Consider the following 14,049-nt stretch of genomic DNA (forward strand, 5'->3'; position numbering starts at 1 on the left):
GGAAACAATTCTTCATCTTCTCTATACATGCCCTGCTTTGGCTCGAAAACGCAAGAATTACCTAGCAGAATTCTTCTTTAACGATCTAAACGATCTAAATCATATCAGAATTATCAGCCTCTCACGGAATCGACAAATTCGGGTCTTCGGCAATACTTTCATTTACAGCAGCAATATTTTTAGTAGTACGAGTGAAACGATGATGTATAGGCCTTACAATATCTGTAGCCAATCTAATCTCTTAAAATGTCTTCACAATTTAAAGGTTTTAACAATTTGTATATTATGCGTTATACGATAGTTTAGCGATCCATTTTCGTGAATTTCAGACTTCAGATGAAAAAAATGGTTTAAAGCCTATACTTTTAAAACCACAAAATGTATAGCCCGTTATAATCTTTATACAAAATTAATTAACGTTTTTTTTTATAATTCCAAAACAATTTAATTCAACAAAGAATAAAGTTTTTGTCATTTGATAAAATTTTTTAGAAAGATCGAAGTAACGGTTTTTTCCAAAAAATTAAAAAACCTTATATTACTAAAGGTTAATAAAAACATCAAAGGAAAGCCCCGGGCCCGGGATTTGCTAGGGGCCCGTAAAATTGAAAGCAGTGAGTAGCGCGTACACAAACGCAATCACATGTTTTGGTGTTGGAAATTCTTAAGAAAAATGTGCCCAAATCCTTTTGCAAACTTTCCATAACAAGATGGTCAGCAAGAATTGATGCACTAAAACTATTTGGAAATCATCTGAAAAACCTTAGAACATCATTAGTAGCTTTAAGTAGTATTAATTTAACTGATGAAGATTTAAACATTATTCAAAACGGATGCGATCAAGTTTTATCTGAATGCTAAGCAGGTCCTACTGGTTTGAATCAAGAGAAACACCTTTTACGTCATAGTTGATTCAATTTTATCTGGAATTTCTCGTAGGTTCGATACGATGAAAAATGGTACATTTTCATTTTTATGGCAGTTTTTAGCAATGGACGAAATTGAGATTAAAAACTCCACTAGAAGAAAAAATTCATGAAGCCAATTTTGAAGCAATTTGAATGCTATTTATTCCCGGAACTTGGAAACGATTTTCCAAAACATTTGTGTTGCTCAATGTGTGTTTTCCACAATACCTGTAACCGTAGCTAGTGCCAAACGTTCATTAAGCGTCTTTGCCAGAACAAAGAATTTTCATCGTTCGTTATTGAAATTAGCAGGCATCAACTTTGAAAAAAAAAGTAAATATGGGGGGGACAGAGATTTTTCCGTCCTGGGCCCGGAATTCCTCTCGACGGCCCTGCATTAAAGATATTGCCTTTAAAATAATTTCATTTGTAAAAAAAAATGTTTCAACATTTAGTAAAATTGTAATAGGTACAAATCCAACAGTCAAAAAAATTGATGTTCGATTTTCGATATATAGTGATAAGGGGAGTTACTGACTACAAAATACTTTCAATTTGTGCTTAATTTTGTTGTTAATGTAAGGTGTAAGGTAAGGTTTTCATTGAGAATCCTATCTGTATTCTTTATATAAGAAATAAAAACCTTTAAAAAATTTTACTTAAGTTTGGTTTACGATTACAAATGTCGGGAACAAAAACAAATATTGAAATAAAACTTATTTTATTATATGTATGTAAGATATTATTGCTAACTAAACTTTATAGAAGAACTCTATTATAGAAAAACTCAATTAAATACTTTTTTTTAAACACGAAAACTTACAAAAACCTGATAAGAAATGGTTTTCGACTCAAGTATCATGAGAACAGAGAAATATTTTGACTTTATTTTTTATCTCACACAAAATATTGTTATTAATAATTTGTTAAAGTTTTAGACAATACAACAAACAGGTACTAATGGGAATTTATCAGTGTGGGTCGCCTCCCTGCCTCTTTTTTCCCATGCGATAACAGGAACACGAACCTAACCGGATAGAACTGGATTGATCCCCGAACGCGACCATTATCTACGTAAATAGCATCAAGCAGAAGCACACATTTCTGATTATCATACTTTAAAACTTTTTCAAGTGAGATATCCAAATAAATAAATTAAAAGGAATTATGTTACAAACTTGCACGGACTTGGGCGGAATGGATTTGAAGAACCTATAATTTAAGGTATCTTTCAAAAAAGTTACTGAAGCTCTAGCTGACTATAGAAGATTAATTTACGAACTTAAATGATTATAAGTATTCCAAAATTCAATTTAATTAAAGGTATTAAAAAGATAATCTAGTAACAAAGAAAACTATACATAAAGATGAATTAGTTTAAAAAAAATTAAAGTAGTATAATTCAAAAATAAGAAACAATTAACAACTAATAAAACTATTTTTTAACATTTTGTCATAGATTTTTTCTATCGTTTAGGTTTATTTTTTTAAATTCACTGTCACTCAGAAATCGCCAACTTTTTCCTAAAATTGCTGAAACTTCTTTTTCTACAATTTCATAGGATTTCGATGATCGTCGCAACCAATAGTAAAAATCATCAGACCAATCTGGGTTTCTTGGCCAATCACAGCGTAAAATAACGGCAAATCTTCGAATATACAAGTTTTGAAGGTTTTTTGCAGTTTTTGTTATTAACAAAACTGTAGATGTAGAAATTTTTTCCCTTATTATCTATAAACAAAAGGAAGACAAAATATTTAACTTAGTTATAGGCAGAAATGTTTACAGCACTTACCAGGGTTTCTAGGTTATATGATTGACGGCAAAGAAGTAAGATAAGGCTGTCAACTCTATTATCAAACGATTTTGGGCTTACAAATTTTGGTAGAAGTTCGTGGCCGTACGTGGTAAGTGTTCCTTTATAGTGGTCAACCATTCGGATCAACAAATCAGGTTTAATCTTCAAATACAACAAAGTTTTAGAATTAATTTGGAACTGGAGTTTTTAATAAATAAAACCAATATCTTTCTTTATTTCTTGTAAAATTCTTAACATTATATGCTGCGCTGATACTTTGCTGCAAATTTGTTTGTTTTATTTTGTTACCTTTTTTCCGAAAATTAATAAAAAAAAAGACATTAGAAGCTACATCCGAGTTAATTTTTTCTTGTAGAGTTGCAGACCTCGAAAACTATCAATGGTATTGGACAATTTGAATCACTTAAATGTTGAGCACAGATTATTTTAGTGCCGTGCCGATATCCGTTTGTTTTTTATAAATTGTATCCGTTATATTCTTCTTTAGCCCAGACCAGACTAACGGTCCTTAAAAAAAGTAAAAAGAGTGTGGTGCCCAGCATACCTTACTCTATAAAAATGTGTGTACAACATTTGTATGTTTGAAATTTTCCAATATCAAAACAAACAACAAAAAAACAGCGATCTTCAGCTTCATAATTAATAAATAATGCCTAAAATTATGAAACAATGGTTTTTAAAAATACCACTATTCAAATTCACCCACTATTTTCGTACATATTTATAATACCTTTGTTTTGGGTGCATTATACAAAATACTGTAAACAGGAGCTTCTGGTTGTAGTAGAATTTCTCCATCGGAGGCTGATTCCACACGAAGGTGAACTTTCAATGATGGATTATCTCTTTTGAGGGCTCGCCAGGCCTTGGCTCCGCAAGCTGTGATTGATCCTGCTATTGGAGTGTATCGATTTTGCAGAATATTAAGATGTTCCAGTTTTGAATCCGCAAGCAGATTTATCACGTCATCATCGATATTCTGGGGTGACATTGTCAGAACCTACTTTTGAACAATTTAATAAGGATTTTCATAAATTTTGTATGCCAACTTACCCTGAGATTAGCAAAAAGCCCTACGTGCATAATAGGGCAGTGTGTTGTTGTAACATTAACAAGATTCAAAACACGCATATGGGAAAAACATGAGTCAAGAACTTCATCGAGAAGATGATTAGCTTCATATCGTTCCAAGACGAAATCTATTAACTTCAGAACTCTTAGCTGTGTAAGTTGTGTCATAAGATTCTTCAAACATTTAAGAAGTTGACCTAAAATAACCTTTTCATATAAGAATAGATGGAATTAAAATTTATTTTAAGTAATCTTAACCTCCAGTTCCAAACAACTTTATTCCTTCTGGATCATCTGTTTGAGACATGTTGCACGGGAATTCATAGACTAAACTTCGAATTCTTAAACCAACGCCAGTTAATTCGGGACGTTCATTTCTCTTAAAATGAAATATATGAACGAAGGTAGACAAGCCAGTTCTCCAAAAATATATTAAAAATTAAAACCTTTTCAATGCTCCACGAAAGTAGTGTCATAAATTGGAAAATGTTATTAAAGCTATGCAGTGGACGAAAAACTAGGCCCCCAATATGACGACCCACGCGCTGCATGAAGTTTTGCGTCCTCATGTGGTCGAGAACATATTGCCAACCTGAGTAATAGTTGTATTTTGTTCGCGTAAGGGTTTGATCATCGACAACAAAATTCGTCCAAACCCGTGGCATGTGAAAAATGCTGTACCAATGGCGACACACCTTGTAAAGTAAAAACAAGATAATCAATTAATTTGTTATTTTTTACCATTATATTTAGTATATTTACCAAACTAGCATAGTATCGTTCTTTAACTGATAAATATGAAAATATTTCCTCCAAAAGAAGGTCAGGCAAGATACTCCATTGTGAATACTCCTTGTTTGGATCACAGTCTTCATCATCATTTTCTTCAACGTCAATATAGCAAGCTGAAAAAAATTGCGTATATAAGGCTTTCGGACCACGAATTTGTATCGTCAATTGGTATCAAAATGAAGGTGGCTTTTATACAAAATTGTGTATGGGCATTTGTGAGCCCCTAAAGAGTAATTACTTTATTTAATACTGAATTTTTTATATTACTTTTAAGTTTCAGCTCTATTATGGTAACAATTTTACAAAGAACGTTCCTATAGAAAATAAATTAATACCCTTTCGCTTGTGCTCTACTAGAGAACTCAGGTCTAAAACACTGTTGATTCTGATTATTCGAAACAGAATTCGGTTATACAAAACATAATGCTTAACAGCTGCAAGCAATGAATAAACACTATTTCTAGCAAAAAACTTAATATTCTATTCTGCTCATTTAAGAACGTTCTTAAATGCGTACTCCGCTAGAACTAAATAAGCACACATTTTTTTGACAGGTCGTTTATAGCAATTAAAAATGTTTGTTATTGAAAATAATTTCCTGATTGAAATCCACCGACAAGTTTTTACTGACAGAAATCTTTCATGGGAATTGTGTGGGAAACACCGGCAAATGTCGGTTCAAAATTTTATCCGGGTCGATTTCAATGAAAGGTATAACTGGCCCCTTATATTGTCTATTACTAACAAACTTTACTATGTACGAGATTAGAATTATGTAGGCTCAATATGAGCTGAAAATATAACTATGTCCATTGGTCTTTTCCTTTGAGAAAAAGTTTGACTTTGTTGCCGATAGATGTTTCATATATAGCTTTATTAATTATTTCCACGAATAGAAAAAAAAAACTAATGAGAGCAGTTTCCTAATTTGGAACCAATTAAGTTTTAAATATTAAAAATGATTGCAATTACTTGCAAAGGAATGTTTGAAAAAAAATTTTCTAAATATGCGAATATTTTTCTGTACTTTAACAAATGAACTTTTAAGCAAACAAACGCTTTCGTATTCTTGGAGAGCATTGTCAAAAATTGGATAGAGGAATAGAATGTGGAATGATAAAATAAATTTTATTAAAAATGTATAGGGATTTTCGGTCTGTCATCGGTTTGAAGACATATTATCCCTTTATGTACCCATGCATTTTCACTGGACTACCTAACTTAAATATGTCTTACTATCCCATGCCGGACCAAATTTCAATGTCCATAAGGGCGGCAGTATCTACTATTAGAACCATCTATTTAAACAACAATTAAACAATTTAAAATAAGGGTTTATTCAATTGATGCAAAAAAAATATATTCTATTATATGCAACATATTGTGCAAGAGTACCGGAGTAATTAAAGCGGTTTCGTTTCGTTTTTATACATACACACATATATGTATATTATATGTTTAATTATAGTATTAATTTGCTATAATTAAGAATTTAGTCATTAAATAGCGTAGTGGAGGTCGTTTTTAACATATTTTACAGCATACAAAACTCTCTTGATCGAGTATTATATTAAGTCCTCCAAAAAAAAATGTCTTAATTTGTCCTTACAACAAAAAACAACTATAAACAAAATGATTTCAATTGTTGTTTTTTTTAAATAAATAAATATTTCATGAACAGAAATGGGTGTTTTTTTATTTATATATGTAAAAAAACTCTGTCTTTAAATGGGGCCACTGGGCTTAAGTGTGGTATTTCTCGAAACATCCCTTTTCGATGTATAATGTTTTCAAACATCTTTTGCATTGCCACCATGCTTTCTTCTGACAAACTATGCATGGCAACTGATTACTCAACTTTTGGTAGAAGTGTCCGTGTCCATCTTGAACAATTTTCGGCACCACTGAAGAGAGCTTACGGCGTCTTCCATCGATTTCGGAGGCTAGTTTCCTTAATACACGGGAAATATTGCGCCGAAATTGGAGTTGATCTAGTTTCTCATCAGCGGTCATTAAATGTAAACGCCAAGCATTATATATTAAACTTTATTGTAGCTGAATTTATATAAATTTTTTCGTATAAATAGATTGCACAATTTACAGAGAAATGGTATTTTCTACCTTACTACTGAAAAACTTATAACATTTATACAATAATAATATCACAGATACAAGAAGTTTTTAGAAGGAAAAGCTACATGAAAAACCTTCATTTAATTTAAAAAACGCCAAGCATTAGCTATTGACAAATCGAGCATATAGGTGAATAAAACCCTAACTTTACTAACAATTAATACATGCACTTATGATGAGCCTCTGATCTTAGTTTGACGTATGCTATAAGCTTACTACTTTCTTTCTAAAATTCTGAAGTGTAAAAAGACCCACCACCACTTTTTACCACGCATAGCTGCTCTATGTACTTCAACTGACTGATCAGCTTGATCGACGCTGCCCATTCCTTTATTGTAGTTTTGAAACACAAAAGGGATATCGACGTCTGTCTTCCTTCCTTCTGTAGTGCTCCATCTTTTTACCCTGCTAAGTGGATGAACAAAGTCGTAGTTTGTTCCCATAGTACAAACACTGTTATCGAGCCATCGTACGAACAATATTTTATTTGCTGTATCGAACCAGTAGGCAAATTCTGCTCGTTTTTTTCCTTATGTCCTTGATGGAAAGCAGTGAGCATCTTTTTGTTCTGTTTTTCCTCACAGTGCCTGTTGCACGATAGCCAGCATCACGCAGATCTCGCAGCAAGGCGTGGCTGGTGAAGAATTGTCGAAGAAAACAATAGCCTGTTGCGGACTAGCATTCACTTTGCTCAAGAGGCCTTTTACAATACGTGTTCCTAATGGCTTATTACTGCTCTGTACCGATTTTCCAAAGTATATATCTAAAGCAAAACAATAACCGTCAGAACTTGCAATCATCCAGTTTTTGTAACCGAATCGCACTGGCTTGCCTCTTATGAAATGCTTCGATGGGTGTCGTCCACAATATTTTATCATAGATTCATCTATAAATACATTTTCATGAAAAACACTCCACTGGAGTAATTTCTTGATGAGCAAATCAGCAAGTGGTCGTGATTTGAACCAAAAATACTCCATTACCAAGATCGGAATCTCAGACTGACTTTTCGGTTTGCCTACAAGCTAAGGACACATTAAATGTGAGAAAGTGTGCGTGAAATGATGCAAAAACCAAACACATTCTCACATTTAGTGTTCCGGCCCATCAAAATGCTTCATTATAGTCTGCAGGCACATCTAAATGCTTTATTTTGAATGTTTTATGGCCTCGTTCAAAAACTAAACAGTCCAAACCAACAGAATCTGAAGTGCTGACATGGTCTTAAATTGGAAGATTTGTATAGCTTTTTAATTTCATTCGAAATAAATGTTGTAAATGTATATTATTTAAAATAAAACTGACCAAATACATATTTAATGATTTTTAAGTGCTGTAATTTATATTTTTTATACTCAAATATCTTTAGAAAAATTAAAAAAATAGGCTTCAAACTAATTTATTCTCACAGAAAATATTGTTTTCGACATTCGACACACATTTTTTTTTAATAAAAATCCGTTTTTTTCATACAAATTAAAATATACAACAAAAAAAGTACGGAAAATTGTTAAAAATTGATGTTCGGTTTTCGATGTCTCGGGAATAATAGAAGACATTGACTTCAAATTAATTTCATTCATCAATTCTTATTATTTTTTTCATTATAAGCAGCATTTTTACTAAACATATCCTTCAAACAATAATAAGTATACTTGAACTTTGGTAATTAAACACTTTTAAGGAACGAATGAAAATTATATTATGCGTTAAATTGTGGGAATTTACTAAACAAATCTTCTATACGTCAAGAATAAACATTCAAGTCGAATACATGATCTTTTGAATGAGTTGTGCATAAATTCAGAACGGTTTTTGACATTTTAATTTTGTGATAAATGTCAAAATTTGCATTTTATTCGCTCTGCATTCATTAAACTGGTTCGTTATAACCGTTTTGATTATTTTTTTTAAAACATTGATGTTCCTTTGATGTGTTACATAGTTTTGTTTGACAGCAAATACACGAATGTTATGCATGTTTTCGCTTATAACTGTTTTTTTTTTAAATGTAATATTTATTAATCAAAATGAAATTGAAAAACTTAAATTATGGAGAAAACTATTTACATACTTCGATTAATTAATTTAATACAGATTTTAATTGCAAAATAAATATTTGGGCCGTTCATTAACGAAAATTTAGTAGAATTCAATAAATTGCGCTCGCACCCTTAATTTGATGGTTCTTCGAACGCATCTTTGATACAATAATTCGAGGTTAATTATGAAATTTGAAGAATTTCGTAGTGATTATTCTAAATTAGTGAATTAATTACATTAAAATGATGTTGAACATGTTTTTTTCAAGACAAAAATGTACATTGGTTCGCTATCAACAAAATGACTGCAAAATTAAAACTTAAAACTGACTTTTTCATCGAAAAAAGTGAAAAGAAAAACCTGAAAAAAACATATTAACCTCCCCATTTTGTTTTTGCTTTGCAAAGTGCCGCTAGCCCACGGCATCGTTTTTTTTTTTGTTTGTTCTCACATCTATTCATGGACTAATTGTCAAAATTACAAATACAACAATGTAAACAAACGGGTTTGGGAGAGTGAAACGTACGAAAGATTCCGATCTTGGTAAATGGAGTATTTTTGATTTGAACAGGCTATCGGTGGACCGAGAAGCAGCGTCATTGTCGCAAAAATGTAAGTATTTCTTTATATCCATGAATCTGTTCTTTGACATAATTTTTGACACACTGTTAACATGTAAGCCTTCATTCAAGGACCAGTATAATCTTTCTCGCGGGAGTGAGCCAATAGTAGAATGCCAAAAAACAATTTGAGGTCATTCACAGTTATTTGAAATTCGTGATTATTTTTCTGTGCAGCATATAACTTCTTGTTCAAAACGATCATGTCAAAGACTTCCGTATCAAATATTTTTTCAAACATACTGGTCGGTGTTTGATCCTTTAGCTCATTTTTCAAAAAACCTGTTCGGGTCTGTACATTGTTTGTTGTTGAGGTAGAAGGCATAGCATCGTACGAACCGTCGCATTTGAGTCACCGCGGTTCCAAGGCCTCCAACCTTTTGTACCTCGCCAATGGTTCGTCATCACTGCTATCCCAACATCTAATTCATCATTATTATTTCCGGACTCAAATACTTCCACGTTTCCAGGGATATCCGATGGAGGAATATTTTCCATAACATTGTCTTCGTCGCCCTCCTCATTGACCGTTAGAACCCTTGGTTTTGGGGGGATGGCTATTACTTCGTAGGTTATCTTCTTCATTGAAAATGTTTTTAATTGCTTCTTCCAGTCGCCGATACTCACTTACACTTACCTCAAAAAAATCTGGAAATATTATGCGTGTTGTATTACTAGTTAGCCCATTGGACCCATTTGAGGACACCACAACAAAATACATCCTATTGCAAACAATTACTGCAATAAAACTACGAAAACGAAAATAATGGTAAATAACAAAAGTATTGTTTACCTTTTGGTCAATTATCGGATTATTCCACGAAATAAATAAAATATTATTTTGCAAAACAAATTATAAATAAAGAAAAAGTACATCTTTTCACTAAAACACACTCCTTGGCAATGCAAAACCACGTTTGAAGAAAGGAAAAGGAAACTGTAAAAAAATAGCAGCATTTTAAAACCTGTCCCCAAACAAGGACAGCGATCGTAAATGGGTTAATTGAAAAAGCATACATCATATGACATCAAAAAACTGAAAACAACCTTTCAAAGAAGAGTCTTATAATCTTTAAATGGATGAAAGCTATTGATAATACCGGAAAGGGCGAGACAATAACGAAATACTAGATCAAAGAGTAAAAATGAAAACCACTTGTTTTTATCGTGTAAAATAAATTAACAGTCGACTTTTCGAATACCACATAGATATGTCAATAAGGTGGATGCAAGTTATAAAGACACTACTTTAAGCAATAACACCTGTAAAATGTATGCAATAAAACAAATACCTACTAAATGGAATATGTTCGCACGGAATTGACACAAATTTTTTTTTAAACTTTTGGGTTTTGTGTAGAGGTAAAGATTTAATTTTCTTAAAATATGATCAACATATTCTTTCAAAACAGTATTAAAATACGCAATTTATTTCTATCATATTTTCACTATATAATTTCAACATATTTCAATTATACACATAAACGAGTAAATAAATATTTTTCGTGCCTTATTTTATGTCGTATTAGTTTTAAATTCACCGGGTATTATGCACAAATTATGATTTCAAAATAACGATTCACTTTATATTGATACTATAATGTTATATAAAACTTATAATGATTACTTATTTATGTGATTTCATTATTTGCCGAAATTATTTTTGGAAATAAAACATTAAGCAAAACAACTATACACAACCTTCTTCGTTCTGATCGATCTTCCAGCAACCTCTCTGGACTTTTTCCGACATTTTTAAACATACCCCTTCGCATAAAACTTCCGACAACAAGTTTATTTATTTGTATGTAAATTTTTAAGATGTAAAACACTCGAAAGTTTGGAAATAATTGCAAAAATCAAGCGATATTTTTTCACTTCTGGCACTTTTCCCAGAAAAAGTGTTCAGATCTAAGCACACGGTATTTTTCTTCTGTCGTTATTCTAAAAGTTCTTGCTAAAATAGAAAAAGGAAAATTGAGAAACAAAAAAAAACAAAACAAATAAACTATCCCAAAATGTAATCTCTGAAAAGAATCTTTAAAAATAAACTTAGAGAACAAGTCAGCTGTTTAAGAAAAACAAAGAGCATAAGATACACAATTCTCCTAAAGTTCTTATGCTTAAAAACCTAAATGTTTATTATTTTAAATGTACATCATCCATACACATGTAGAATGTAAAAAAGTATGTAAGTATTGATAACGCATGATGGCTACGTAATAAATTAAATTCAGCTAATTTAGTGATTTCCCATCGAATCAAAGAACATCATAAAAAACTTAATAATATTTCGGAAAATAAAATGCAGACTTGGTGGCAAAAACATGCTCTTTAAATTGAATATTCTCCACCTATAAGTATATAAAAACATACCTATGAATGGATCAATTTTTTAGGATATTGTCAACACTCAATTTTTTGGATTTTAAAAGGACTCAGCGATGAAAAAGTGGTAAATTGTATGATTACTTTTGAATTATAATGGAAGAAAATAATGGTTAAATGGAAACGACAGTTATTTCCGCGGCTAAAATTATTATTTAAATCCATTAAGATTGTTTTGAGTTTTCGTTTACCCCTTCTTTTAGTTTTTAGTTAAAATGACTGTTTCAAAGTCAATGTGTCTCAAAAAAGTGTAAGCCAATTAGTTAAGTCTTTAAATATTTGAATACTTCTTTTAATGAAAATGTGTTTTAATTATTCCTCAAAGTGTAAAGAAATGCCCTGCACATATGATTTATGGTGAAGATAGTCCATGCAACGAACAATTTGAAGATGACAAAATTGAAAATTTAAACCCTGTGGATCATTCTACTATTAAAAAGAAAATAAACGGGGCAAGAGTACGATAACTCAGGCGACAAGATATTATAACGGATTTCGTAAGAATTTAAAAAAAATTATTATTTAAAATGAAAAAAAAAACAATAAAAAAATAACGGTTATACTTATAATTAAGTTTTAAACAACAACAAGCCAACATTTTGTTCTATTAGCCAATTTTTAAACTATGCATAGGTTTTGAAAAATTTAATTTTAAACTCAAAATTTGATTAACAAAAAGTTGAAAAAAGGTTTAAAGTGTAATTGTTCAATACTTCAAGAGTATCTACAATTGTTTTTATTTCAAAATTTATTGTTTTTATTTGTTTTTGATCAATTCAAAAACTGAAAACTAGATGATTTTATGTCTTTTAGTTTTTGAGAAAATTGAAAATAACCACAGCAACTATTTTAATTTAACTCTTCTTATTTTTGCTTGAGTGGTTTTATTTTAATGTTAATAATGTTTGGGTGTATGTAACAGTAATGTGTGTGGGAGTTTCGGTGCATGCAACAGTGGGATGTGTATGGGGGGAAATGATGCCCCCCCTGCAACGCCCTGCTTGGGAACACTATAGGATTTGGGGTGAGTGCAAGGTGGAGTGGATGCAAGGTGTTGAGGGTAAAGGTGCGGTGGCTGCAAGATGGGGGGAATGCAAAGTTTCTTTTGCATTTAAATAAGCTTGATTTAAGAAAAATTTACCCTAGGTATATCTTAATCCATATTCGATTATTACTGTCAAAATAAGACTACGTTAATACCCAAGCAAGGAAAAAGTTATTTAATTCAAATATTTTTTTTTGTACCTAATTTTCAATTTTCTCAGGAACTAGAAGACATAAAATCATCTAGTTTTCAGTTTTTGATTAAAAACAAATTAGAGCAATGAATTCTAAAAAAATAGTAGATAGTCTGAAAATTTTGAAAAATTACACTTTAAACCATTTTTTAACTTTTTTTGCAAAAATTTTGAGTTTAAAACAATTTTTTTCAAAAACTATGCATAGTTTTGATTTGATTTAAAAACAAGCTAATATACAAAAGTTTTGGCTTTAAAAAAATGTATAAAACTTAGTTGCAAGTATTACCATCATTTTTCAATTATTTTTTTTCCATTTAACGCACATATAAACGGGGGGAGATAGACCCCCCTTAATAAAAAATGCTTGTTTTTAACTGTTCTATACAAATCCGTCATTAAACTTTGTCCCCTGAGTTATCGTACTCTCCCCAGAAGCGGACTTGCATCAATATTCAAATATGTATCCGTAATTAAAACATGTAAGCAAATGATAACATTGGAATAACTCTTCTTAAAATCTTGGACACCACCCGAAAGACCTTTGCATAGGTTCTATCCAAACAAAAAATAACATATTAAAGTAATAATTGGTGTTCTTCCAAATCCAACGATTGTTAAGATGGGAACCAGAGTTCACTATAAATTTCAAAAAAGTTTTAGTGTTAAAGAAAACTCAAACTGTTTGTTGACCAAAAAGGAAAAGGAAACTAACTAAAGTTAATTTTAGCATAGGGCCGAAATGAGATAGAAGATAGAGCCTGCTTACTACCAAATTCAATATTAATTATTATTGCTATGCTGACAATTTAGCACTATTTCATCACGGTGGTCATATAAACATTTATTTTTTTGTTTTCAATACATACATACATACATAGAAGTATGTGTAGCATACGGCTCACCCATTCACAAAACGTCCGTTTAGAACAGCTAAAATGACCTGACCATGCCCATTTACATGTGCATATAAGATTTACATTTTACTATTCCCAGAAATATACCTACATACCAGGCACGAAGCGTGACTTTTTTG

General features: G+C 31.3%; 1 protein-coding gene across 1 annotated transcript; it reads right to left on the bottom strand.

The window, feature by feature from the left end:
* Positions 1 to 2,280: 2,280 nt before the first annotated feature.
* Positions 2,281 to 11,337, bottom strand: LOC129952441 (F-box only protein 39). The gene is made up of 8 exons (XM_056065021.1): positions 11,089 to 11,337; positions 4,562 to 4,704; positions 4,246 to 4,494; positions 4,058 to 4,178; positions 3,782 to 3,996; positions 3,459 to 3,728; positions 2,705 to 2,869; positions 2,281 to 2,640 (listed from the first exon to the last, which is right to left on the bottom strand). The coding sequence occupies exons 1-8, from the start codon at positions 11,138 to 11,140 to the stop codon at positions 2,362 to 2,364; spliced, it is 1,494 nt and encodes a 497-aa protein (XP_055920996.1). The 5' UTR covers positions 11,141 to 11,337; the 3' UTR covers positions 2,281 to 2,361.
* Between the last annotated feature and the right edge of the window lie 2,712 nt (positions 11,338 to 14,049).

This window comes from Eupeodes corollae, chromosome 3, assembly GCF_945859685.1.
Source record: "Eupeodes corollae chromosome 3, idEupCoro1.1, whole genome shotgun sequence".
NCBI lineage: Eukaryota > Metazoa > Arthropoda > Insecta > Diptera > Syrphidae > Eupeodes > Eupeodes corollae.

Excerpts from the sequence above, each read along its gene's own strand:
- LOC129952441 (XM_056065021.1), bottom strand. The coding sequence starts at position 11,140 with ATGTCGGAAAAAGTCCAGAGAGGTTGCTGGAAGATCGATCAGAACGAA. Across the intron at positions 3,997-4,057 it reads AAAGTTGTTTGGAACTGGAG|GTCAACTTCTTAAATGTTTG; the intron begins GTTAAGATTACT and ends AGGTTATTTTAG. Across the intron at positions 2,641-2,704 it reads CATATAACCTAGAAACCCTG|ATAATAAGGGAAAAAATTTC; the intron begins GTAAGTGCTGTA and ends TTTTGTTTATAG.